Source organism: Talpa occidentalis, unplaced genomic scaffold, assembly GCF_014898055.3.
Source record: "Talpa occidentalis isolate TD23 unplaced genomic scaffold, MPIMG_talOcc4v2.1 talOcc4.11, whole genome shotgun sequence".
Classification (NCBI taxonomy): Eukaryota; Metazoa; Chordata; class Mammalia; order Eulipotyphla; family Talpidae; genus Talpa; species Talpa occidentalis.
In genome coordinates this window covers 90,257,116-90,284,865 of record NW_023601104.1, presented here as the reverse complement: position 1 = coordinate 90,284,865, position 27,750 = coordinate 90,257,116, and the positions used below count along the sequence as shown (strand labels likewise).

General features: G+C 49.3%; 2 protein-coding genes and 1 long non-coding RNA gene across 6 annotated transcripts in view; 1 reads left to right on the top strand and 2 right to left on the bottom strand.

Annotated features, from left to right (window-relative positions):
• Window positions 1-16,227, bottom strand: part of POMT2 (protein O-mannosyltransferase 2) — a 42,449-nt gene extending 26,222 nt beyond the window's left edge. The window contains exons 1-4 of the mRNA XM_037503792.2: window positions 15,785-16,227; window positions 7,385-7,469; window positions 2,461-2,565; window positions 795-903 (exon numbers count right to left, since the gene is read on the bottom strand). Coding sequence (XP_037359689.1) covers window positions 795-903; window positions 2,461-2,565; window positions 7,385-7,469; window positions 15,785-16,032 — 547 coding nt within the window. The 5' untranslated portion in view covers window positions 16,033-16,227. The remainder of the gene's footprint in view (window positions 1-794; window positions 904-2,460; window positions 2,566-7,384; window positions 7,470-15,784) is intronic.
• A 112-nt stretch (window positions 16,228-16,339) lies between these two features.
• Window positions 16,340-26,795, top strand: GSTZ1 (glutathione S-transferase zeta 1). 4 transcript variants are annotated; one of them, XM_037503787.1, is made up of 9 exons: window positions 16,340-16,515; window positions 19,615-19,666; window positions 21,335-21,402; window positions 21,923-22,003; window positions 22,334-22,459; window positions 24,203-24,281; window positions 24,742-24,794; window positions 25,521-25,570; window positions 26,294-26,795. In XM_037503787.1, the coding sequence occupies exons 1-9, from the start codon at window positions 16,501-16,503 to the stop codon at window positions 26,418-26,420; spliced, it is 651 nt and encodes a 216-aa protein (XP_037359684.1). In that variant the 5' UTR covers window positions 16,340-16,500; the 3' UTR covers window positions 26,421-26,795. The 4 variants fall into 4 exon arrangements, with proteins under 4 accessions (XP_037359684.1, XP_037359687.1, XP_037359683.1 ...); XM_037503786.2 differs by lacking the exon at window positions 16,340-16,515 and adding an exon at window positions 16,772-19,322; XM_037503790.1 differs by lacking the exon at window positions 22,334-22,459.
• On the bottom strand, window positions 17,016-21,326 carry LOC119239332 (uncharacterized). The gene is made up of 3 exons (XR_005123809.1): window positions 21,115-21,326; window positions 17,808-17,950; window positions 17,016-17,226 (listed from the first exon to the last, which is right to left on the bottom strand). It is a non-coding gene; the product is annotated as an uncharacterized LOC119239332 (long non-coding RNA).
• Window positions 26,796-27,750: the final 955 nt, after the last annotated feature.

Sequence of the window (27,750 nt, the reverse complement as noted above, 5' to 3'; positions counted from 1 at the left end):
CATCCTTTGAGGCCAAGAAAAGTGACCTGGCACAGGGTAGATGCTTGAAAAATAGTTGAATGAAAAATGAATAAATGACTGAATGGATGAAGAATTGAAAGAAATTAAAGAGGCAAGGGAAAAGCCACCAACCAGCCCCTTACAGCGAGACCCTCTAATCTTGCAACATATCTGTCAAGACAAAGCCAGAAACACCCCCAAAATACCCATTTAAATTGGTCTGGACTTCTTCAAATATTAAGCTCTATGAGGTCATGCATTCATTTTCATGAGAACAAGGGTCACAGAGCATCAACTCTCATGTCTCCAAGGCGGTGTAGCCACAGTAAATGTTTAAATTCCCATTTTGCTATCCCCTACCACCCAGCTACTTTAGAGACATCTATCCTTGTATCCAGTTGAAATTAACTTAAAGAATAAAACTAATCTTGATAGTAACCTAAGAGAAGCAGAACTGTAAGCCTCCTTCCCCCCCACACACATACAAATTTATCTTTTTATCTATTCCAAAACCAAATGTGGATAACTCAGAGATAACCTAGTCCTCGGGATTACCCAAGTCAACTCTACCCTCCAATAATATAAAAACTTACTACATACAAGCATTCATATATATATTCATATATATACATGTATATATGACTAGTGTATAAAATAAGATGTGTAACACATTTCCCCGATCCTAAAGTCACTCGAGAACTGAGCCCATGGATAGGATCTGGAATACACTGATTTCCAGCTACGCTCATGGCGTGGAGTCAGCGCAGCAAGAAGTGTGGGATGAAGCTACCTACCAAAGGTGAGGAGGGCAGCCGTGATCAGTGCTGCCGGAAGGGACCTGGACAGCTCCAACACCGTGAGGTAGGCAAAGGGGATCAGCAGGGAACCCAGACACGCACAGAACTATGGAAGGAAAAGACAATCAATCCAGTAACTGGTTAAGCTAATTATCTTGATCTAAACAAACGTTTAGGACAGAGGACCGCAAGGAAAGCATGACTTGGTGACCTAAAGTCACCTAAACAGTATAAATAACAAAGTGGCATTTAAACAGGGAAGAACCAAATCAAATAGCTTGTGCCCTGACATGAATCCAGCAAAGTTCAGCGAGGAAGGTGTGGGCAGAACAACACAACGGCTTCAAGTGGGGGGCTCTGGGGCTGTACTGCCCCCATCACTTCTGGCTATGACCTTGAGAAAGTCACAACTCTGGAACATGCAGTGACAGCCTTCCCATCTGTGGAATGTGAAAAGTAATGAGTTTCCAACTCATAGGCTTCACTCACAGATTAAATGAGCCAAGGTTTTATTACACATACAAAATACTTGATAAAAAGTACAGTTTCTATTAAGAAATTGTGGGCACAAGTTGAGAAAGACATCTCTGAAGGTATTTCACAATTTCAGAGAATTCTTATTTTATTTCTCCCATGGCGCTTCCTTCAACCACACCAGAAGTCACTCTTCAATCTAGAGGCTATATTCTGGTTTTGAAAAAGATTGCCTGACATGTCAGTATCTGGAATGTTTTGTTTTGTTTTGAACCACCAGCCTCCTTGCCATCCCTCTTCTCTGCCCATCAAAACTAAATAGACAAGCTCAGGGGAATGGAAATGCTCACAATTGGGCTGTCACTTTTCGTCAACAGAAAGCAATGTGTCCTGGTGTGAAAGGGAATGAGGGTGCTCTGTTTGGGCTTTCTCAACTTCCATAGCAAATCCAGCCTATATTCAATTATGTATGTTATGAGATATTCAAATGTCATTAAAAGACAAAAAACCTCTTAACAGATGTACTTGAGAGGGGCACTCCTTGTTTAATATGGTATGATACGACCACGCAAATCATTTAAGGATTAGCCCAAATAAGGACAGAACATTTATCTAATGTGCTTTGAGCTCCTCACAGGAGGCTCTGTCACCGCAGGCTGCTCTGAGACACTGTGCTGAAGGTCAGTTGCTCTGGTTTAACTTAGCAGGGGCCCCACAGAGTTGGGTGTTCAGGCCTGTCATGTTCCATCAAGGCTGGTATTGAGAATCAGAGCAAATACATGGACTCCCTTAAAAGACTGGAAAATCCCTAGTGTGTGCTTGAAACTTTCCAAGGAAAATAGGAACCACTGAGGCCGACGTTGGGGCTGTAGACGAATCCTGGCTACCGAGGTCCCAGGCTGTTCTCCAACCTGAAGTCTGCAACCTCACATGGGTGGGGTAAAAGGTGACAGGGTGGGCTTGTTCCACTACATGTAACCTCAATCTTACCTGTGACCTTCCCTTCCCTTCTCACCCACCCAGTTCTGAATCTCTCCACAGGGTGTGGGTCCAGTCACCCTTCCCTCCCTCCCACCCCAGAGCCCCATTATCTACACCTGCCACTAATCCTAGGCTTCCAACTGTTAACATTTCGGACTGAATGTGAATCCAGGGTTCAGTCAGGTTAGATAAAGTCAGCGAGCCTTACTCCTCTCATTCCCAAGTAGCTGTGATGTTCATATTTGTCCCCAGGCTTCTGGAACAAAAAGGTGCCATCATATCCACTCAGGTAACCAGCAAGACCTATGAGCATCTGAGGGAAGGAGACAAACAAAAAGAGAACTTTGAGAGAAGATTCCTCCATTCCCTGAACTTCCCTCCAGCTGCACCCAAACTGGCTTCCCCTGACAACTGTCCAGAGAACAGCGGCCAGTGTGACATTTCCTCCAGCAGCTGTTACAGAGTAAAGAGTCTTTTGTCTATAGAGCTCATTGCTTGAAACAAATCCTCTCCTGTTTTAAAGCCAAGTTCCTGGAAGCAGTGTAGACTGCACGCTTAGGAAGAGAAAAAATCCCACAATGTGAAGGGCAGGGCCAGTGAGGGACTGTCTGTCAGCCTTCTTTCCACAGCCATGAAGCAAAGACCCCGGTTCTCAGGGGAGGCGAGGGGCTGCTTCCTGGGAGAAGGCCACTGAGAGACAGGTGAGGGCCTGAGTCAGAAGAAAGAGGGAGGGCCTCCGGTTCGATCCCCGCCGGCGAGGGTCCCGCATGGTGCACAGACCTCTCCTGCCACCCGCTGCTCCCTCAGCAGTGTACTTTGGTCCTTCTGCCTGCTCTGCTCCCCGCTCTGGCTCTGGTGAATTCTCTCACCCTCCCGCGCTTCTGACTGTACCCAGTGCTTGTATAAATAAATAAAGATCTTAAAAAAAAAACAAAACAGAAGGAAGAGGGAAAAAAGCGGCCAAGGCGCTATGGACTGGGAACAGGGAGAAGGACAGACAATGGGAAAGAGGAAACAAAGACAGATGCATTTCCCCAGAGAGAAAGCTTCACCTCCCAACAGGAAAAGGGCCCAAAGACCAGAGACTGGTTTCTAGTTCCAATATTTCAAAGGCAGGCAACGTTGGCCTATCGCACACCAGAGCAAATCAACGACAAACTGAGATTGTGGGGAGTGAATTCTTCAAACTATTGTCGAGGGTCAGTATCTTCACTTATACCTTTCCTTGGCTGTCAGTAATGTAAATTTTCTTTTCCATACAAGCAATTTGAAGCAACTGTCAGCAAAAACCAAGCATCTGTGAGAGCCGCAGCCCGTGCGAGCCTGACCCCTGTGCTCCTTAGACTGTGAGCAGGGCCAGGATACACTGGTTGTGTCGGGAAAGCCCTCCTGGCTGAGGAAGCCTGGATCTGGAGCACTAACCAGCTTGCTTGTTTCTCTGAGCAGCTGTAAGCTGAGTCACTCAAGGCATAAAAGTCAAACTTCAGCAACAAATGATTATAAGCCTTGTTTTTAAAAAAAGGGTGGGGGTAGGGATCCCAGGGTCCAGAAGTTAATGTAATATAATTTTTAATTTTTAAAAATTTTTTATTTATTTTTGCACACAAGAGCTGGATTGTGGGCCAGAGTTGCAGGGGGTGCGAGGATTCACCAGAGACAGAGTGGGGAGCAGAGCAGGCGGATGGTCTGAAATACACTGCTGAGGGGAGCAGGAGGCGAGACAGGAGGTCTGCAGCACCTTATGTGGACTAGCTCCCTGGCCAGGGATCAAACTCAGGCAGTCATGGTGACAGCACGCAGACTTACCTCCCAGGACCCCTATAATTTTTAAAATACAAAATAAGGTATTGTAAAAACAGAACCACCCAAATGCCTAGAGGAACTAAAGCTGACTTGTGATAATCAAATGGATGCTACTTCCTACCAGCCCCTTGGAGGACAAACTGCCTGGTGTTAGTATAAATTCCCAGGCTCTGGCAGGTCTGCTAGAGTAAAGGCATGCATAGATGTGTGGGATCTCAGCACCTTACACTCTAGCTCTCTGACTGCGGACAATATTTAATATCTCTGAACTATAGTAATAAGTCCTCCTCCTTGCCAGGGGTTGTTAGGCCTAGAGGAGGTACTGTAGGTAAAATACCTAGCACTATGAACTTAAAATTCAGTTCCCGTTGTTAAAAAAAAATACAAATTCAGCTCCTTCTTAATTTCCTTCAGGTTAAAAGTAGTCCTGAGCTAATTTCCTAAGAACTCATTTAAAGCAATAAGAGAAAAAGGGCCTCCCTGGTGGCGCAGGCGGTTGAGCGCCGCACTGTGAAGCTGTCCGCAGCCTCTACAGAGTGGGTACGATCCCGGCCGGCCAGCGAGAATCCCACATGGCGCGGCAGACCTCTCCTGTCTTGCCCACTGCTCCCCTCAGCAGTGTATTTGGTCAGTCTGCCTGTTCTGCTCCCCGCTCTCTCTCTGGTGAATCCTCTCACTGTCCCCCGCATCTGGCCCATACCCCAGTTCTTGTATAAAAATAATTAAATCTTTTAAAAAAAAAAAAGCAGTAAGAAAAAGAACAACCAACTAGGAAAAAAAGGGAAATAACATTTGAAAAAAAAATGTTCAACCTAAGTTATAAAGATACACATATTAAAACAATGACATACCAGGATTTGGCTCTCAAATTGGCAAATTTTGGAAAGTATTATGATTAGACCAGTGCAGCAATTGTACAGGGAAGCAAGCCCTCATATGCTATGGGTGGGAGTATATATTTTATATTTCTGCAGCAAAACTCATTAGATATCACATCCTTTGACTTTTCAGCTTTGTTGCTGAGAATCTTTTAGATATGCTAACATAATCATGAAAAGATAAGTGTATAAAGATACTTATTGTAGTATCTCTGGAAATAACATAAATATCCACTAATTGAAGAGGGGCAAAATAATTTATGGCACATCTGCATGATTGGACTATACATAGCTGTTAAAAAGAAGGAAAGTGCTAATATGGAAGTCAAGATACAGCAAGTTTAAAATACAAATTGCTAAACAATTTTAGTCTGATCTCATTTGTATATATAATGTGTTGTTCATGTGTATGAATATAAATGTCTACAGCTTTCCTTATATTAAAATTTTTTGAAAGGATATGTAAGAAACTTAACAAAGGTGACCATGGTTACCTCGGAGGAATGGAGGCAAGGCAACTTTTTACCTTTTCCTTCCTAACCAAGTATTTTACTGTGCACAGGCATTTTTATTTCTTTTAAAAAGTACCTTTCTGACTGGAACCTCCGGGTCTCCAGGGCTGGAGGTCAGTGCTAAGTGGCAGACATTATCCTCAATATTAGAGGAAAAACCTCCTACTTACCAATATAAAGTGTTTTTTAATTCCTTGACTGGCTTAGCCTTAGAACCTATGTAAGTTGCTTTGCTCTCTCTCCCAGGTTTCCCATTTGCTCATCATTCACTTTCAGCCATCAGGAGAGAAATTAGGGGGGCAGACGGGCCATTCTCCCTGAAGGTAGCCTTAAAAAGAAGCCTCACATTTCCCTTTTTGAATAGGGGCCAGATCTGAAGAAGGGAAGGCTTGAGTAAAAACAAATTGGCCAGTGTTTTCCAAACATATCTTCTCTGTGCTGAGCAACAGGGGACTCCAAAAATGGGCAGGCAAGTTCCCAGCTAAAAGACTGGGCTGGCTTTCCAATGAAAGATCTCCACCAGAGGTCAGCCCGAGGCAAATATTCAGGGCACTCTGTTCACTGATTCCATGACAGTATCAGAAGTGTTCCTAGCACTGGAACAAGTTCATCATGTGGTGTTATGGTTAAGAGAGAAGACTCTATGACCCGGTTTGAACCCTGACTCTGCCACTTACTATATTGTACCCTAAAGCAAAGTACCATACTTTCTGTTCCCAGTGCCCCCATCTGAAAACTGAGAACACAATAGTTGGGATACAATGAGAATACAAAAGTCATAGTGTTGTTCTGAGATTATGTAAGATAATGTGTCTAGACTAACTAGAACAGTCTAAATTTTCAATTACTTTATGTTTATTACTGTTGCCTTATAAAGGAGAGAAAAAGAGACATACAATTTTTACTCCTTCCTGGGGCACAGCCCCATTTTTGAAATAGGCCCATATCCCCCTCCCTGCCCACCCCTCTCACCTACAGGGGCCTTCTCCCTGGTCCTCACCATATGCTCTGGTGCGTCCCTAAACCCATTACCACCAACGGCAATTCCACCTCCCCTGGGCCCCGCCTCATCCCCAGTACTCCAGGGCCCCGGCCCCACTTCAGGAAGAGGCAAATTCCTGGCCCCTATTGCCCAAGACTTCAGCCTACAATTAGGAAGAAAGGACTGTGTGAACAGGGCTGATTCACTGGCCTTCTCAAAGGTGTATGTTTTTAAGAGTAAAATGAATTCTGATTGGTGGAATTCTAATTATCAAGGAATAAGCTGGGAATGGGGAGGAGAAAGGAGTTTTGTTTCCTGGTAGAAAATCAGCTCCCCTTAGCTATTTCTGCTTTTTGCAACTATTCCTTTTCTCTGTTTCTTTTTTCAATTGAAACAAAATTCACATACCATAAAATTTACCATTTTAAAATGTAGGACCCAGTGGTTTTTTAGTATATTCACAAAGTTGTGTGACCATCACCACTAATTCCAGAACAACTCATCACCCCAAAAAGAAACTCCAAACCCATCTGTAGTCACTACCCAATCTCACCTCCTTCCAGACCCAGACAACCACTGATCTATTTTTTGTTGCTCTGGATTTGCCAATTCTGGACATTTCTTACACAGAAACAAAGTCACATATAACTGTGACATCTGTTTGACTTCTTTCACTTAGGATAACGTTTACAAAATTCATCCATGTTGCAGCATATGTCAGTACTTCATTCCAGATATGATTATGGCTAAATCATATTTGAGTGTATAGATGTTCCACATTTGGTTCATCCATCCATCAGTTGATGAATTCTTTCTTCATTTCGAAGCCCAAAGGACTCCTAAAAAGACCAAGGATTCCAGAAAGCATCTGGTCTGGGATGTTCTACAAGCCTAAAAATTAGATCCAGAATCAAGACTTGGGACCTTCGGAGACTGCTTTGTCTGCCTGCTGCTCACCTTTCCCAGAGGCGGGTGCACATCAAAGAAAAAGGTGCGGTTGATATAGTAACTTCCCATTTTTCCAAAGTGCGTCTCATCCCAACTAAAGGAAAAAGAGAAAGAGAAATAGGAATTTTTTACCATAAAACCCAAATAGTCTTAACAAAGCATGGTTAAAATTATAGTTAAGAATAAAGGCTATGAGGCCTCCCCGGTGGCGCAGCAGGTTGAGCGCTGGGCTGTGAAGTTGCCCACAATCTCTGCAGTGCGAGTTCAATTCCCAGCTGGCCAGGGAGATTCCCACATGGCGCAGCAGACCTCTCCTGTCATGCCCGCTGCTCCCCTTAGCAGTGTTTTCCATTGTTCTGCCTGTTCTGCTCCCCGCTCTGTCTCTGGTGAGTTCTCTTGCCCTCCCACGTCTCTGGTTTGTACCCCAGTTCTTGTATAAATAAATAAATAAATAAATAAATAAATAAATAAATAAATAAATAAATAAATAAATCTTTAAAAAAAAGAATAAAGGCTATGAGCTTCAAGCAATTAATGGGAACATCTGTGTTTAAAAAAAAAAATAAAAGCTTTATGAAACTTAAACACTAGCTCTTTTTTTTTTTTTTTAATTCTTACATACAAGAACCGGGATACAGGCCAGACGTGTGGGAGGTTGAGAGGATTCACCAGAGACAGAGCCGGAAACAGAACAGGCAGACTGACTGAAATAAACTGCTGAGGGGAGCAGCAGGCGAGACAGGAGAGGTCTGCCTCACCATGTGGGATTCTCGCCGGCCAGCCAGGATTGAACCCACGCTGCAGAGGCTGTGGACAACTTCAAAGGGCTGCACTCAACCGCCTGCACCACCAGGAGAGGCCCTTAAACACTAGTTCTTGAAGACTGGCTATAGGAATGAACAATCCAGAAGGGGAGGGACAAGAACAAAGTAGGGAGCACAATGGACTCTGGTGGTGGATTATGGGTGCTTTAGTGGCGGGAGCACTATATTCCCTAAATACAAACAACAATGCACACCGTTTTTTAAAAAAATATTAAAAATTTTTTTAAAATATTTTTTAAAAAAGCTTTTGACACAAGTAAATTGAGGTCACAATACCTCAAGCAGGTCGGTCATTAACCTTACTTTGGATAGATGAGAAAGGTTAGCAAATATTCACCATCTAATTATCATAAAGAGTTAAATCTAGGGCCTCCCCGGAGGTGCAGCGGTTGAGCGCTGGGCTGCGAAGCTGCCCGCGGCCTTTGCAGTGCCAGTTCGATCCCCGGCTGCAGGGCGAGGGTCCCACATGAAGCACAGACCTCTCCTGCCGCCCGCTGCTCCCCTCAGCAGTGTACTTCGTCAGTCTGCCTGTTCTGTTCTCCTTTCTGGCTCTGGTGAATTCTCTCACCCTCCCGTGCTTTTGACTGTACCCAGTGCTTGTATAAATAAATAAATAAATAAATCTTTTTTAAAAAAAAGTTAAATCTATATTTATTCTTTACCTTGCATTTCTATTTACTTTAAAAGGACAGAGTTTCCTAAAACACAGAAAGGTTTGTAGTAAGAGTTTTCTTCCAAGTCTGCTAACTTCTATTCCTCTAGGACAAGCTTTGCTACAGAAACCCCATTACTTGTGCCATCAAATTTGTGTTGAGGCTGCGATCAGAGAGAGCTTCTGAGTCAGATTTTGATCATCAACCTCGTAATAATTAACCTGCTGACTATGACCGCACTGATCTTCTTATAATGAACTAACTGGTATATAAAAACTGACTGTCTTACTAACTTAAAAGCCTACAAATCTCTCCATATTATACAAATTATTTTGCAAGTCAATCGATGATTCTAATACATTAGCTTTTAGACACCATGAAAATCCTTGTCCTTCTACAACCATGTAAGCTTTTCACACCCTAAATGAGGGCTTCACAGCTTCAGCCCGATATCCGGCAGAGCGATGCTATTTCTGTTTGTCAGTGTCTCTCTGCAGCTCAGAACAGTGGCATTCTAGAAACTGTCCATTCCTAGTGAGCGTCCATGAGCAGTTATTACCCACCCACAATATAAGGAGCAAAACATGCTTTTTCCAAAACTTTATAGTTTAAAAAAAAAAAAAAACCTCAGTGGATCCGACAGAGTAAAATTCCTACATTGCTCAGCACACGGCTTGGCACATGAAGAGAGATCCGGTCCCAGCTGGACCACTTACTAACAGCATGACCTGGAAAATCACTCACCCTCTCTGAGCTCTCTTGTCATCTCCACAATGAATACATTAATTTTATCTGTCATGTCCCCCTCGTAAGGAGATAACATAGCTCAGTTCTATAGTCCCACACGTGCTGGGCACCATCTAACCGTTCCAACAGTTGTGGTTCGTTCTGACATCTGGAAAAATACTAAGAATTGTGATACCATTACTCAAAAAATTCCTAAGTCTGGTAGGAATAGTCACATTTCCTTTGGTTTTTGAGGCATGCGTGACAGGAGAGAGCTCCTCTCTGGTTCTTTTTTCTCCCCCAGCTCTTGCAGGGTACACCAAGAATGTAAGGTCCTGCCTGCTTTTAACTCAGGCCATTTCTCAAGGTTATATCTACCTCAAGCAACACTAGTGAAGAGTTGGCTTCTCCTTCTGGGACAAAGCTCGACCCTGCTTATTACAAAACAGCAGATTTCTCCCCGTCAACATTCCTCAACTGTGATGCACCTGCTGCATGTGCAGGCACTCATCCAGACCCACAACATCACATGGGACTTTGGGGGCAAGAAGAACTGATACTGACGCACTGATGGTGCATCCTGCTCGCTGTGTCATGAGAAATAAAGTCCTTGTCTCTGAACCAGGACTGTGTCTCAGCCAGCATCCATAAAACAGTGACAGGCTAGCCTAACAGCTTGTGAGTAGGGTAAAATAAAATCCCAGGCCCCGACAGTTCTGGCAACAAGCATGAGATGCTAAGACACAGCTTTCTAAAAGAGAAAAGATGAGACCCTGTGGGTTGAGTGAGAGCTTCTGGAATCTGGTAGCAAATGCTTTTGCCCAAGTGGTGGGCAAGGGAGGTAGTAAGAGTTCCCCGCTGCGCTATCTATTAATGCGGTTGACTGGAAAGAGGCTGGAATGAAATAAACTATCCGAATACTGCCTTGGGCACTGCTCAGTGTCTTCTGGGTAAAGGGCGGAAGAGATGTAATCGCGGCTACAGGGCAGCAAGTTTCCAAAGATTACATAAGTGGTGCCAACAGTAAGGACCTTACCCAGAACTCTGGGTATAGTGAAAACACTGACAGACAGGTGGGAGAGCTAATATACTCAAGCCAAAGGTAAATATGCCTTGTTTAGTGGCTCCAAGCTCCTCTCTCTCTCTCTGTGTCCACAGCCCCTCTCCTCTATGATCACCTGAGCAGCTTTAAAGAGTGAGATGACTAGTAAGGTCTCGCTGCCTTATGACACAGGCCATACACACATATGCAGGGTGCTGGGGAACTCGAGGGGAGAAAAGGGCCTCAAACTCAGGATTCTATTAGATACAAGCGCCTAATGACTCCATCCTACTGAATCCCATGGAGAGGAAGATTTATAAGACATAGGCGTAACCAAAGGTGCCAAGAACTGCAGGGTGACCATAGCAGTTATACAGGGACCCAAAGCCCTTGGGCTTGACAGGGAAGCATTCTGGGGCGGAAATGGTGCCATGTCTTGTGCACCCAGCACTCCCCACACCCTTGATTGGGGAACGGTATACTCACTGGCTGCCTGTCCCTGCCGCCCCTGATGCAGGGCTTTTAGACCTACTAGTTCAATGGGGAAAAGTGTCCAACTTCAACTGATAGGACTGAAGCCACCTCCCAGCAGAGAAGGGCAGGCACAGTAACCTTGGGGGTAGGGTCCTTCTACTATTGTCCTGGCTTCCGCTGCTAAATGTATAACTGGTATTTATCCTTTAAGCATCAAAGAGGATTACCCCATCAGGGACTGTCACACACTGAGACATGATCCTGTTCCCTGCTGGGTGGAGAAATGTAGTAATATAAATCATAAGAAGAGAAGGGAATCACAGTTTTACAGCCATCATGACTGCTAGAGTGCTGAGACCATTTTCCAAGGTAACAGTGCCACCTGCAGTAGGCAGGCACCAGGCACATAACTTTCAAAATTTTAAATGTACCACTAAGTTCCTATAGAAACCAAGTGCTTGACAAAGGTGTTAGGACTCTTTGGCCTGATTTTGCCAACCTGGAGTAGGGTGACTTGGACTGAAATGGAAGGGCTCATCGAGCATTACTGTTCCAGTGGAAATGGTGGGCTAAGGAGAAGAGCCAGCCTGGCTCAAGAGACAACACAATTTTACATGAAAAAGCAGCAGCTCCTACTTTGGAAGAATCTAGTTTCCATTTCATCACCTGAAGTAAAAGCTGCTGGTTCAGCGGGGCATTCATTCACTAAAGTGCCTCTAATGCCTATGCCCGGTTCACTGACGGAGAGACTGAATTAAAAGGTGGTGGTGTCCACTGAGCAGCAACAATCACACAGCCCCAAGGACACCTCTGAAGGGCCAGCTGCGGTAGATGGATCAGCACAACAGGCTGAACTGAAGCCACCACCCTGGCCTTAGACAATCCTCCTAAGAAACAGACAAGCTACATTTTTACTGACTCCCGCCATCTGGTATGCCGCTTGGAAGACTATAAACTGAGAGATTAAAAACAGTTCTCCCTGTCTGACAGTCTGCAGCGGGGACAATCTGGACAGCTTATGTAGATATCTGCATTAAGGGATAGCACCCTACTAAGACTGACTGGAATCAAGTCTTAGTGCTGAACAAGTCCGCACCCCCCAGCCTGCTGCCACTGGCCCCTAGATTCATTGGTGCACCAGGGCGGTAACACCTTTACCACCATGGACCCAACGCAAACTAAACAACTCTATGTCTCTGAAGCAGAAGCCATCACTGCGTTGTGGTGACTTATGACTCCTGCCAAAAACTGCCTGTTTGTCTTACAGTAAAAGAAGCCACATTGCATGGGGCACTGACCATGCCTGCTCCAAGGAAACTGACTCTCTTAGGATTTTGTTCCCTTCTCCTGCTCTATCGTCAATGCCTCACCTCTGCGGATACTTTCTCAGCTTACAGTGTCAAAGATGCTGTTCCAGTCTAGTCATCTACCTCTACATATACCACAGTGGCCCTTGAAACTGTACTATGTCATGTTTCCAGGTTTTTACAGCATCTACAGTAAAAATGGTGCCCCTTATCTTTTTTGCAATGACCACCCCATCATGGGTCAATAGTGAAGGTATTTGATGGCATTTCACAGTCCCTACTACACGGGCATCTGATATAATCAAGCATTGTAGGGTTGTCTCAAAAAAATTTCTAACTCTACTTCTCTCATTTCCTGGCTCACACAACTGCTGAGGCCATTTGGGCACCTAACACAGTGCTCCTCACCAGAAAGGATGCATCTCTTCTTGGCCACCGACTGGCAGAGGGTCATATAAACCTGTATTTAAAATCTAAGATTCTTCACTGACCATGCCTAGGCATGATTTGTCTTTCCTTCCCCTAAAAGCAACTCCATATTGGTCTGGAAGGGTCTATAGAATTCAAACTCTAGGTAGGCCAGTCACCGGAATTTTATGGGAGTGGCATGTTTCTAGATGATGTCCCTTGATTGAGTGCACTATTTGTCAAGTCCCCACATAGTGGCTCACATGGGTGAAGGTGGGAGACATAATGAGTCTGTCAATTTTCTAATAATGCCTTGACAAAAAGGTCTGGCTATTAATAGGAGATAATTAGAAAAAAGTTGAAATTATAGGTAGTGGGGTGAGACACACTGATTATACAGCAATGGAAAGAAAGAAACAACCTGAGCAATTGGCTTAATATGCAAGAAGTGTGTCTCTTGCCTCGGTGGTGTATCTAGAGGCAGCTGACTAGACTGGAACAGCATCATCGACCCTGTACCCTGAGAAAGTATCTACAGAGGTGAGGCACCGATCATACAGCCTGGAGAAGGGCACAGAGTCCACCTTAACCCCTAGAAATATCAAAAAGAGAGACAATTAATGTTCTCTTTCTTCCCTAGGCCCAGTCCCCTCCCCATCTATCTGTGGCAGCCTGAAGAACTTACCACTGCACTATGACATCAGAAAAACTTATATGAGCCTGGCCAGTTTTGAATTATTCTGATGGGCCTGACCACCAACTCCCAATCATGGACCTCCCTCTCATGCATACAAGGTTGCCCAGACAAGCACATTCTGATATAAATTCATGCGTTTCTCCTGATCCCCTTAGCTGTAAGAGTTCCTATGCATGCCTTTGTACAGTGACACTCAACCAAACCACTGTAAAGGTGATCCAAATCAAAGCTGATGGTGATACAAATAAAATTTAACAAAAACTCCTGGAGTAGAGAGACCTGCACCCCTTCAGGTAATGTTAGGATCTAGGGAAGAATGAGCCATGGAATATCTTTCCATTGGGCACAGAAGTTGCTTTTTACTTTTTTTTTTTTTGGGGGGGGGGGTCATCATATCTATGACAACTATATGACACCAAAAATCAGATGACACCTGTCTGAAACCCTGTGCACAAGTCATAATGGATAACAGACTGGCTTATAGGAATAACAGACTGGAGAACAGCTGTTTTTTCAAATAAGGCTTACTGGTCCTTTCCCACCGAAAATACATTCACAGATGGCTAAATCCAGGCTCCTGAAGAGTATGGTAAACACCACAGGTTGGCCTCTTTCTGCTGTTTTGAGTCCCACTGACAGGATTCTTATTAATTAGATGCTCTATGCACAAATTGTTGGCCCCTGCTTCTGTCAGTTTTTTTTTTTTAAATGAAACTGTTATGAACATTTGTGAGCACCACATGTGTGCCCTCTTGCACAAATACCTACACATGAAATGGCTGGGTCAAAAGTTCCGATTTAAAGCTACTGCAAGTGTGGTGTATCAATTCCACTCACTCCACTGGCTTAGGAAAATTCTGCCTCCTCCATATTATCAACACTTGGTATTTTTTTTAATTGTCATTGTGCAGGATTTTAAATCAATTTTAATGTACAATTTACATACAAAAAATGCACCCATTTTGAAAGTTTGTTGTCATTGGTTCTTGACCATTATTTTTGTTTTGGTTTGGTTTTTTACTTGTCAGGCAGGATTAAATGTCAGGTAGTTTAACCAGAGTAACCAATGGAGTTGCATATTCATGTGAAAATTTGCCAGAAGCCAAGACAGTGTCAGGTAGAAGGGTGAGATTGTTGGGAGAGATAATCCTCATGGGTCTTCTGTACTTCTACCCATCTTGCTGGGTATGCCAAGGATACAAGGCCTTGAATGCACTTTACCTTGGCCATTTTTCAAAGTTGTGTTTTACCCAGCAACCTTGAGAAGTGAGTTAATGTTTCTCTCCAGGATAAAGACTATGCTTGCTTGCTGCTTACTATAAAGCAACAGACTCCCGATTTGCTGTTCTTTAGCTGGAGGCAATCCACTGCGTGGGCAGTCCTCCATCTAAGCCCACAGCATCGCCCTGTGACACGTGGAGGGCAAGGAAACTAACTCCAATATGCTGATGTTCATCCTGATTCAAGCACACCAACAATTAGTCCACTGTCTGGCCCAGGAGTCTCATGTAACAGTAACAAGCTAATTTATTAACTTTCCAGTAAAGTAACCTGACAGTTTTTAGCTTGCTTACTTCTTGGTCTAGGAGCTCCATTTCTAAAATCCCCTAAAGTAACTTTCCTCACAGTCACATTAAGAAAACATGGTATCTTTGTTGGTCAAACATATTAACCACCTTCAGACTGTATAAAACATTTCCTTCTTCCAGCTGGAGATTTTTTAAGGTATCTAATGAAATGTGACCATGCCTCAATCCTGCAACTGAAACCTACACCATGAAACGTTTAAGAAAATAAGTTTCTCCACACGGGATGACCCCAGACTTGTTTCCTTGTCACAGTTCCTGGTCACCCAAGTTGTCCCTGCTCCCGAAGATGAAGTGAGGGATCAGTGAGAGATAATCCCCTTCACTGATGCCTAGAAATCCTGCAGATTAGAATTTAGACCTTAGAAAATTCTATACTCCGAATTCTCAGTGCGCCTTGGAAAGTTCAAAGCACCTTTAAAAGTGACAGTTTGCTAGCCAAGAGGGACACTGCAAAATCACTGGAAATGAAGGCTGCTTCCTCAGATCCTAAGAAAGCCACTGCCACCCCCCAAAACAGCCTCTTCCGAGGGCACCTGGCTAGAGGCAAGCCCCGCCCAGTCTGTTTCCCCACCGCCTTGGCCCCGCCCCTGCCCCTGAGGATCCCGCCCCTTCTAGCCCCCGGCCCAATCAGAGGGCGCGTCCCGCCTCCGGTTGCCTTGGAGCCCGCCAAGTTCCCACCCGTCACTCACCAGATGTGCTGCGGCTGGTCCAGGCGGTGGAAGCGGGTGGCGAAGGACAGCAGCGTCACCAGGGCCAGCAGGGCCCACCGGCCGGCCACACAGCAGCGCCGCGAGCCCCAGGCAGGCCGTTTGGGGCTTCGCGCTGCAGCCTCGTTGGCCACGTCCGGGCTCACGGCCCGAGCGGCCTGGGGTCCACAGCGGCCCCTCCGGGGGCGCAGCTCGGACCCCGCCAGACCTCCGCCCACCGCCGGCGGCATCCGTCCCCGCCTCAGCACCGCCCTCCGGCCCGCAGGCACACTAGGTCTTGCGAGCCGCCCCGCCAAGAAGCCGCCAAGAGACAGCTCGGGGTGCCCTGGGAAGTGTAGTTCCCGGCGCCGGCAGCGGGGCGCGGGGCCCCGGCCGCGGGGCTGGGCGGGGAGAGCGGCGGCCGCTAGGAGGCCGCTGGTGGCGCAGAGCATGCCGGGCGGCGAGGCCGCTGACCGGCCGGCGGGAGCGGCTCAGGGAACTACAACTCCGGCAGCGCCGGGGCTGGGGGCGTGGCGGCGCGGCGCGGCGGGCCAGAGGAGCCCGCACAGGTCATTCTGGGCCGGCCCCTCGCTTTACCGAGGCGGAAGCCGGGGCTCTGGTTGTCGGGGTCCCTCCCTCTGGGCCTCGATCGTCGACGGCTCGGAGAATCCCAGGCTCGAAGTGTCCTGGCCCAGAAGAGGGGTCGCCCGCAGTGCGAGATGCAAGCAGGGAAGGTCTGTGCCGAGCACCCGGGGAGAGGGGCGCTGCTTAGAGACACTGGGAAACCTAGGGGGCGGGTCAAAGGTGAGCCTCTAGGCCCCGCCCACAGGCCGACAACGACTCCCAGCATGCAGTGCGCCCCCCCGGCCTGCTCTGCGCCTGCGCGCTGCGGGCGGGAGCCTGGGCGCCCCGGGAGGCCGGCCCGAGGCGCGTCGCGCCCCTGAGCGCGCTGGGCTTGGCCGGCGCTGCTCCCTCGCGCCTCACCGGTCTCTCCGGACGCCCTCTGCTGGGATTGCCCGCCCGGCCCTGCTTGCTCCTCTCCCGGCCGATCGACTTGACAAGTCCCAACAGTTAACGGTTTTGGGTGGTTTGCATTTTACGAGCCCCCGGGGCGTGGGGGCTGCAGGGGCACTGGGGTCCTCCCGGGAGCTCCTGCCCCAGCGGCATCGCGTCAGCCTGTAAAAAGGGCCCAGAGCAAATCTTATTTCGTGCCTTTCCCTCCTCCCCCCACGAATCTTAAGAGCTGCAGTTTGGCGGGCACACCCAGTGCATCACTTTAATACCCCCAGATGGGACTTGAGGAGTCTTTGTCTAAAGGCATGTGAACGAAGTGGTTGAAAAATAAAATCCTGCTTGAGTGGTGAGAATCTGTATTTGAATTGGAAACAGAATTCCTCCGGGAGTGGTGATGAGGTGAATAGTTGAGCATAAAATCAGCTCCACAACTGCAAAAGGAAATAGCGATGCCTCATATAATGATCATTAGTAAGAGAAAGAGCCGAAACTGCCCTCCACTGTGTCTCCTGCTGACCCATGAGTAGGAAACCTGAGGGCAGTGGCCTTGGCAAGTGCAGGCCAAAGGTGTGACATTTAGTAACTAAGGCAGTTCTGCAAGACCTCTGTTGCTCCCTAGTCATCCCATCCCTCACTGACTGGCCCTGTCTCAGCCCCAGGGACCCTTCCAGTCTGGCGGGGTCAGCAAAGAGATGTACCTCCAAAGAGGGTAATTCTGGGGCCCTCCCTGATGCTGCAAGGGGTTAAGTCACAGCACTATGGAGCTATCAGCAGCCACTGCAGAACAAGTTCAATCCCCAGCCAGGGAGCTGACTCACATGGCCTAGCAGACCTCTCCTGTTATCCCTGCTACTCCCCTCAGCAGTGCATTTCTGTCAATCTGCCTGTTCTGCTCCCAGCTCTGTCTCTGGTGAATCTTCTCTCCACCCCCCACCCCAACCTCTGGCCTTGTATGCATAAATAAATTTTTGAAAATAAAAACAAAAGAAGGTAATTCTGAATGTACCCTCACCTCCTCCCCTTCCAAGTACACCCGCTGCCTCTCATCTGCTTTCGGTGCCAGAACCATCTTTTATTTTTCCCACGAAAGCTCCCTTTGGTACAGGATGGAACTCGAGCTCAGGAACCCACTTGGCCCTTGCGCACCTAGAAGACCTGGAACATCAGAGATAGTGAGAGCAGGTTTAGAAAGCAGGTTGGTGTGCCTGGCAAGGCGAAGGGAGAGGGAACTTGAATGAAATGCTTATAGTCAGGGGGTAATAAGGGTGATCTGAGAAAATCAGGTCAGTTCAATCTCATCTACATGGATACACATGTGTTTGCCTGAAGATTCATGAGCTAATTACTAGTGCTTCTGTCTTGGGCCCTGCTAAGAAATGCTGCTTGTCCATGAAGCTCTAGAGAAATTAACTTTTTCCTTAAACTTTAGAGGTGGCCTCCGGTAACCTAAAGGTAACAAATGAGAGAAGTAGGTCAGGCGGGCACCAAGGCAGATCAGTGAGAACATACCCTGATTAAAAGGGGCCATTAATTGTTCTTGATTAATCATTTCTACTCAGGAACCCCAGTCTGCTCCAGATATTTTTTAAAGGAAAAAGAGACAACAGGATTTGCATATGAAATGTCCTGATTTTTTTTAATCTTGGCAACTAATTGAAACATTTTTAAATACTGTGTAGACCAAACAGAGCACTGGGCTGCCAACCTGCCACTTCAGCCTTGGTGTAAATATTCCCCAGCTATTTTAATGACACCAGTGGAGAGCCTGGAGGTCTGGTAGGTGATGAGTAGAAAGAGATGGACACTGAAGCATCAAAGAATTCCTGGTCTTCCTGGCCACCACTGAAAGGAATCTAAGCCATCATTTTAGGGCAACCTTTCCTTTTATAGATGAGGGCACTGAAAAACGAGAGAAGGCAGGGATTTATTCAAGGTCAGGCAGCACTGTCTCTGTGAATGGCAGCCTCAAAACCAGTAAACCCTGGGGCCTTCCTAGGGCCTCACTGGTGATGCAAAGGGTTAAGTCTCAGCACTATGAAGCTATCCGCAGCCACTGCAGCACTGAGTTCGATCCCGACCAGGGAGCTGACCCATATGGCTCAGCAGACCTCTCCTGTCTCTCCTGTCTCCCCTTAGCAAGCAGTGTATTTCAGTAGATCCACCTGTTCTGCTCCCCACTCTGTCTCTGGTGAATCCTCTCACCTCTCCCCCCACACCTCTGGCTACATCCCAGTTCTTGTATGCATAAATAAAAATAAATCTTTAAAAAAAAAATACAGTAAACCCTGTCTGCCTTGGACACCAAATCTGGCTCCCCCAGGAGCATAAAAAACTACCCACAAGTTGGAAAGAGATGCCTTTTCTGGCTAGAGTCAAAATTACCCTTCAGCTTTTCTAACCCAACTTTCCCATTGGCTCAAGGGAGCCACGCCTTCATAGCCCCTCCCCCTGCCAGCTAGTTTTGTGAAAAAGAGACATTCTCCGGGAGGCCAAGGGTCACCACAGCACCATGACTGAGTCTGGCAAGGTAAGGCAGGCACTTGCAGACTGGCTGCCCTTTTGGGGGTCCTCACACTCAGTAGTTTGCCACAGTTTAGAGATGAGGGACCCCACGTGATTTCCAAGGCCTCTGACCCAGAGAGCTCTGGGTCAGGCCTGAGTTGCCCAGATGCCTGGGGAGGGAGGCCTGGCAGGGATGGGGAGAAACAGTGCTGGTTTGGAGTTCCCTGACCAGGGGCTGCTCCCTCTAGTCCAGTGGGCTCCAGGGACCCAGAGCTCCCCAGCATGTGTTAATGGGTTCCCTCATCCTCTCTCCTCAGCCCATCCTCTATTCCTATTTCCGAAGCTCCTGCACATGGAGAGTTCGAATAGGTAAGAGCTGTGCCTCTACCAAGAGCTGGGGTGGGGTGGGCTGGGGTGGAGGGAGCCCCGGGGAAAGAGAACCTGGGACAGAAAGGGCTGCTCTGTCAGACGGGGCTCCACTCCATCAACCAGCATCTGTTTCTGGAGCCCTCAGCCCCAAATGACACCTTCACCTGGGAAGTCCAATAAGGGGAGTACAGGGGTGGCAGGAAGGGAGGGTTGTTTTTCTCTTGGGACCGCCAGCTCTCCCACTCTGCTCTTCAAAGCCCCTAGGCAACCATGCTTAAAGCAGACCCACAAAATCCCAAAGTCCTTGGTAACTGGCAGGGACCAGCTGGCCTGCCTCAGTTATCTTATTTAATCTGGAACATTCAACAGAATGGCCCATGTCAACTGCCTTTGAGGAGGCAGAACTGGGGCTCTCTGGTTTAGTTCTAATTTGACCCTTACCCCTGAGCTTAACATCGTGCTTGGCAAAGGTCATAGTCCTCCCAAGCATGCTGAGGGGGAACTGTGCTGAGTGCTTTTGTATGTGCGCTTCTATTTAATCTCCAAAAACCCTGGGCGGGAAGTACTATTGTCTCTAATGTACCATTGTGGGCTGAGGGAACAGAACAACGGAGGCTGCAAACCTTGCCCAGATTACGTAACTAGTAAGAGATAAAGCTGAAATTCAAACCCATTAGTTGGGCTCCAGAGTCCAGGTTCTTAACTACGGCACCGCGCCACCTGGCAGCTGGACACTGAAGAACTGAGGCCCCTGCCGTCACTTGCCCAAGACCACACAGCCAGCAAATAAACGTGATAAACTTGAACCCAGGCAGCCTGCCCTCTGGAGCCTGGCCCTAACTGGAAGGCCATCCTCCGTGACCCTCCCCCATCCCACCGTCACCTGGTCTTTGCTGGAAGGAGGCGGCAAGAGCATTGGGGTGCCAAAGGACACATTTCTCTAAGATGCCTTTCCCGGAACCTCTGCCCTGGCTGGGCCAGAAGGCAAAGCTGCACAAGCGCCAGCTCTGTGTGTGTGCGAGGCCTTTCCCACCCCACCCAACCACTTTCACTTTCCAGACTGGATGTGGAGGCCGGCGCTGAGGAGGTGCCCTTGTCTCCCGGCTGTCTGAGACAGTGCCAGGTCTCCTCCTCCCTTCACTCCTTGCCTGCAGCCATTGTCGTAGTTTAATGCACAAGTGTGCATGCACACACAAACACACATCTGCGCACACACGGTCACCTGCACTGTGCCAGGGACCTTATCAAGTAGGATCCCCAAGAATCCTAATGCCCCGCGCAAAATCTAGTAAACAATTCTTGACCACAGCGAATGTAGAAAGGGTTTCTTCCCTCAGCGGAGTGTCATCTGCCTGTGGTGCCCTAAGCACCTTGCCTTCACCCTTAAGATGCCCCCAGGAGAACAATAAATGAGCCCTGAAGGGGACAGAGATGGACAAGACCCTTACCTGCCATCTTCCAGGAGTCCACAGTAGGTGAGGGGGCACAGCTTTTAGCACTACAAGGGGGCACATGATGGGGGGAAACCATATGCAGTTTGTGGACAAGACAAGCAGAGCACCATGGCCCTGGAAAGGAGAGGAGGTCGTGACAGGAGAGCCAGAGAAGGGGTCAGCAGCGCCAAGCCGGGCCTCCTGTCACCCTGGGAACGTCTGCTGTCTCTCCTAGCTCTGGCCTTGAAAAACATCAACTATGAGATAATTCCTATCAACCTCATAAAGGATGGGGGGCAGCAGGTAAGAAGGCTAACCCCAGGCTATGGTGTGGGAGTTGGCAGCCTTGGAGTAGGACCCGGCAGGGTGTATAGACTCCTGCCCCCAACAGGTGACGCTGCACCCTATGGTCACATTGAGGGAGAAGGCTGCTGGCTCTCCCTGTGGGACGGGGTGGCAAGCTGTGCAGCGAGAGGAGCTGTGGGAAAGCCCAGGTTCCAGGCTCCGCACTCCAGCTGGGCATCTTGGTGCCTAACCCCAGGAGGGTGGGTGGTGAGGGGGTCATTACCCCACACTGAGTGAGCCCTCTGGAGGTGCCTTGGTGGCTACAATGTGAGGTGCAGAAAGTATCACGTCACCAGCCCAGTAGCTTATCAACAGCTGGGGGGGCTGGGATACTGCACAGGTGCCCCAGATTCCACCCTGGACCTGGAGCCAGGCAGGGGACCTGGTGGGAGGCAGGCCTGGGCTCTTCCTGCGGGCTGGGCCCTGCCTTAGCCGGCTCAGGCCAGGTCACCTACTCTACCGGGCCTTCTCTCTGCAGTTCTCCCCAGAATACCAGGCACTGAACCCCATGAAACAGGTGCCAGCCCTGAAGATTGATGGACTCACCATTGGCCAGTCGGTGAGTGCAGCCATGAACTAGAGGCCCTCATGACTCTTCCTGGCCTGAGTGCACCAAGGCGCCTAGAATTTAGTGGGGGGCGATAAACATCCGTCAGAAGGCGGAAGGTTGCCTGTTTTGAGAAGTGACGGGAAACTCAAGCATCTGGGGAATAGGAGTTGTCAGAGAAGGGTCCAAAAAGAGTTTCTCCCCCTGAGGAGCTTGGCTTCAGTGACCCGGAAAAAGGGGGTAGAGAGGTGTGGGGGGAGGAAAAAAGGAAGAGGAAGAGTCTGCTGACCCTGTCCCGCTGGGCCCCCTGTCCCTCCCTGCCTCACTGCCTCCTCTGGACAGCTGGCCATCATTGAGTACCTGGAGGAGACCCGGCCCACGCCCAGACTCCTGCCTCAGGACCCCAAGAAGAGGGCGCACGTGCGCATGATCTCCGACCTCATCTCCAGCGGCATCCAGCCCCTGCAGGTGTGGCTCCTGTGCTTGGGCATCCCTCCTGCAGCCAAACACACCCCCTGGCAAGCCCACAGTGAGGTGCCAGCTTGTGGGATGGGGCTGCAGGAGGACAGGAAGGGATTCTCAGAGGCTTCTGCCTAGACCATCTGGTACAGGTGGGAGGGATCCCAGAAATCATCCACTGCTTTTGAGAAGAATCCCCAACTTCATTCCAAGAAGCCCTAGGCTCCTGTGGACACATGCAGAGGTGTGGGGTCGGGGAGGGCTGGGAGGCAGGCAGAGGCTGAGCAGCCACCAGTCCAGGCCTCCCGCCTATTTTGTATTACAGATTGGGGTTCCCCTATGGTTTTATTATTTAAAAAAGTTTCAGTGGTAGAGCAAATAGACAAAAACAGTGAACAATTCATCGTTGCTCACTGCCGACTTTGGAGGAACGAGCTGCCGAAAGGAAGTAGTGGCAGTGCAACAGGGTGGTCCCCAGGAAAGGGGGAGGTTCCCTGCCCCACCCAAGGGAGGGTGGAGCTGAGCAGGGAGAGGAGCTGCAAGAAGAGACTGAGGAAGGAAGCAGGATGGAGCCAGGAGACCTGGAGGAGGCACATGGAGCCTAGAGACACGTGAAGAAACTGCGCTTGTCTTTTGGTCGTAGACTGGGTGACACAGTGTGGGTGAGACCCGTGGGGAGGTGACCATGGCAGCTTTTATCTTGATGTTGATTTTGCTCTTTTCCTTCCGGGCTTGTCCGGTTGTTTGTGACCCTTTTCTGTGGGTCCCCACTGGAAGATGCTTTAGACTTTTAGCAGGCTTTGGGGCTTTGCTCTGCGCCATTCCCATATGGATGGACTTTTACCCACGAGGGGATGGGTAACTTTGGGTGCTTCATTTAGAAACTAGACTCTTTGCCTCACCTGTATTGTTTCCTAGTTTTTATTAAAGTTCTTCCCATTAAAGTCTCCTATGTTTTGTGTTGATGCGGCGGATGGCAGAACCCATTTAAAATAGGCAGGTTTGCGGGGCTTGGGCTGCCCCTCTCCCTGTCCTATAACAGCAGTGCAAGGTCCCCTGGCAGAGTCCTCCACATCACTTTGTCTAGTTGGGTTTTTTGGGGTTTTTAAAAAGATTTTTTTGATTTATTTATGCATACAAGAGCTGGGGTGTAGGTCTGCAGCATCATGTGGGTAGCTCCCTGGCCGGGGAGGGAACTCATGCTACAGTGGTTGCCGATAGCTTTTTAGTGTGGAGACTTAACCCCTTGTGCCAGGAAGGCTGCACTTTGTCTTTTTGATTAAAGGAGGTTGGAGTCCAGTCATCCCCATTTTACAGACAGGGAATCTGAAGTTCAGACACAAAATGGCTCCAGGGGTGCAAGAAGGGAACCAGAAAGTAAATCTCCCAGAAGCCAATCCTATGCGCCCCCCCAACCCCAACCCTGGACCAACTCCCTCTCCTACAAGGGACCATGTAAGGAAGAAACTTTGTAGGGAGATAGGCCTAGCTTTTAGCCACACTCCCCCACCCTTACACAGCTCTGCCAGGGTCACGGGGCCCCCTGGGGCAGCCTGAGAAAGAAGCTGCTGGGATCACCCTCTCCCCGCAACTGCAGAGCTCTGATAGGAGGAAGGCACTCAGAGCCCGGCACCCTGGGGCATGGACAGCCAGGGGCACTTGGGCACTGAGCCTCCCTGAGGAGCCTTAGCTGACTGGGCAGGCCCAGCCCTGCCCCCAAGGCCAATCACGTATTCTCTTTGGGCTGAACAGAACCTGTCTGTCCTGAAGCAAGTGGGAGAGGAGAACCAGCTGGCCTGGGCCCAGAAGGTCATCAGTTCTGGATTTAATGGTGAGTGTGGGAGCTACCCTAACGAAGCCTCTCAGAGAAGGTTCCTCATGGCCGACAAGTCCTCCCACACTCTAGGAAGACCTCGACAGACCTGGCCTCAACCTCTGGCACTTGCAGACACCTTAGTTCCTGGGCCTCACAGCCTGTGTTTGCTGCTTGGCCTAACCTCTGCCTCACTGCCCACTCCAGCCAGGAAATAAAGGGCAGCAAAGTGCCAGCTTATCAGTGAGAGAGCAGCTGCCTTGGGTAGTGGCAGGTCTTGTCCATGCTAGGGGAGGGAATGGCAGCTGGGCTTGAGGAGCTCAGGGAAACATGGTCTTGTCCCCATGTCCCCCTCAACTCTCCAGATCTGCTGCCACATCCCTCCAGCACACATGCCCCAGCCTGTCTGTTAGCGTGGGGGCCACTGATCTCCCCTTTCTGTGCCCAGACTAAGATTATTCATGTGGCCTCCCCACAGCTCTAGAGAAGATCCTGAAGGGCACAGCGGGCAAGTACTGTGTGGGAGATGAGGTAAGGAACATGAGGTAAGCCCTCACAGGCCTGCCCGCCACTGTGGTCTCCTCCCGCTATGGCCTCAGGCTGCCACTTGCTTCCACTTTGACTCAGCCACGTACCCCCTCCCACCCACCCCCACCCCGCCGCTGAGGCAGCTTTCTGAGGAGGATCTCTGGGGTGGAGTGGGGAGGACAGGACCCAAGGACAGAAGTTCATTCATGAGTAGCTCCTCTGCTCACCCTCTGCTGCCTCAGGAAGAAATGAGCTTCTTATTCCCGGAACTATTCCAGCTGAGGCCTCAACTCAGATGAGGGAACAGAAAGGCCTGCTTGGGTGCCATATACTAGAGCTGTTCGCTGCCAGTTCTAAGATGCTAGATTCACATGACCTTGACTCCCACCGGCTAAGGCCCTGGCCTTCTGGTAATTCTGATTCCAGAGCCCCCACCCGCAGGAAGCATTCATTAAGTGCCTGTAGCGGTTTTTCGCAGGCACAGTAACATCCATGAGGCAACCAAGCCTTCTCTGGCCATCAAGAGTTGGTTGTCAGGGCAACTGATGCAAGGCCTGGGAGAAGCTCATTAGCTCTAGGGACCAGCACAGACAGGTCCGGGAAGAGGGTGGCGGTGGGGCCAGGAGCAACAGGAGCCAGCCCCCAGTTTCCATCCCCGGTGGAGACACCAGCCCAGCCTGAGAGTCTGGGGTGCACACCCTGACACAAGCCTCCCCAACCCTGTTTCAGGTGACCATGGCTGATCTGTGCTTAGTGCCTCAGGTGGCAAATGCTGAAAGGTAAGAGGGGGCCCCTCCACTCCACCTCTTCCTCTTGGTTCCTCCCCCGCAAAGTGCCCAGCCTCTCTCGTGATCAGACCTCCTGTCCCCTACTGCAGCAGCTAAGGTAGCATCTCATGCAGAAACTCTCCCCAACCAGCCACACCAGCCACTGTGCCAAGCCTCACCAGCTCTAGTGGTCCTGCGGAATCCCTGCTCCTAAAAGGGGGCAGTTCATCTGGTAGATGCCCCTAGGAAAAAAAACCCAAGAGCCTGCTGTCCCTTGACAGGGTTTCTCTGCCTGGCAGTGAACTCTCTGCTTTCCTCCATCAGTCCTTCGGTAAGGCACGAGTGAGTACCTCCTTGGAAGGCATCGTGCTGGCACCGGCAGGGCTGTGGAAGTGTCTGGCATGTTCCCTGCCCCCGAGAAGCTTGATGACATGGCTGGAGTGAGAGTCTGTCTATATAAATGCCCAGCATGGCGCCTTCCACATAGGAGGCTCTCAATAAACAGTCATGGCTTGAACAGGATCAGGAAGCAGAGATGCCAGCTGATTCTGTGCCAGACTCCCCACCCCAGAGAGCTCCTGTGAATAGGCACCCCTCATTTAGGCCATCTTCCCAATCCCTCCCTGGCCAGCCCGGGGACCACATCCAGCCCGCCTGTGTTTCCCTCACTGTCCACAGGACTGTGTTTCTGTGCCCCTGCAGACCTTGGCTTAGGTGGGTGTTTCTCTGCCACAGGTACAAAGTGGATATCACTCCCTACCCTACCATCAGCCGCATCAACAAGTCACTGCTGGCCTTGGAGGCCTTCCAGGTGTCTCACCCCCTCCGGCAGCCGGACACACCGCCTGAATTGAGAGCCTAGTGCTCAAACCCAAGCTCACGGGTGTGGGGGCAGGCCAAGGTGTGCCAGAGCAGAAGCTGGGTGGGCTACATGGTCCTGGAAACAAGTGAGCCTAACTGCAGAGGAAGGAGACTGGCACTCCTAGCTCTGGATCTGCCTTCCCCCTGAACCTCTTCCTGCCTCAGTCCCCCCGTTTTCCAGTGTGGGCAGAGTGGGGTAGGACGATGCTGAGAGGCGGTTCGGCAGACATACCTGTTATCTGCACCATTAGGCAGCCATGACGATGACATGAGGTTTGCCAGAAAGCCATAAAGAAGCCTGAGTACCCCTATCCTTCCCCCCACTGTATCTGACTCCAGAATGCCCACCCCTACATCTGGTCATTAAACTGAAGCCCTGGTCTCCGGGTTCGTCATTTAATGCTGAGCTGGGTTCCAGAAGATGAACACGCTTCCTAGCTGGGATTGCCCTGTGTTTGGGCTAAAGGGAAAGGTCAGCCAGCCATCTGGCCACCTTGTGGTGGGCCTGGTCCCTGATGCAGCTAGGGACAAGGAAGGGACGGAAGCCCACAGCCTGCCTGACAGAATCAGACAAGGCCCAGAAGAGAAGAGAGAGGAGAAGCAGGAAAGAAGGCCTTTTGTGACCAATGCAGCTTCCAGAGCCTAGAATGAACGTGGCACTGAGAGGTCCCTTATCTTCAGGGGCCAGGTCCTCTGGATCAGGCTTTTGGGGTAATTCAGTCGTGAATGGTCTAGGAAACTAGAGGCAGCCTTCCTCATGGGCACTGTGGACAGCTGGCGGCCAGGCCAGCCCAGGAGATGCAGCAGGCTGGGGTGGGCGCTTCCCCCTTGGGTCCCCATGCCTGGCAGTGTCCAACCAGAAGCAGGATCACCTCTTGGCAAAGATATTGTAGGGAGACTGGGGTCCCTTCTGGTTGTGAAACAAGATGACTTTCATGCCCCATACCTGAGATTTCATCTCCCCTGCATGGCTGAAGCTTAAATAGGGAACGAAGGGACGTGTGCTGGTTCCGATGGAAGCCGCCTCCCTCGGCCATGAGTCCCCAGAGCACCTGCTTCCCCTTTCTCGCCTTGGGCTCCTTTGTGCTCTCTCTCCACGAGATCCTGGAAATGACCAACTGGCTTTAACACCACCATTCAACACAGTGGGTTGTCGATCTGCTTGTCTGTCTCATCCAACAGAACTTCTGAGAAATTGACACATTTCATCTGTTAGGTCTCCACTTAGACAATTATCAGAATTTTAACGTGGGGCCCCATCAGCCATCCTCAGGCTGGCAGCAGGCACTTAATGGACATTGGGTAAGGAGGTGATCGTTTCCATTATCAAC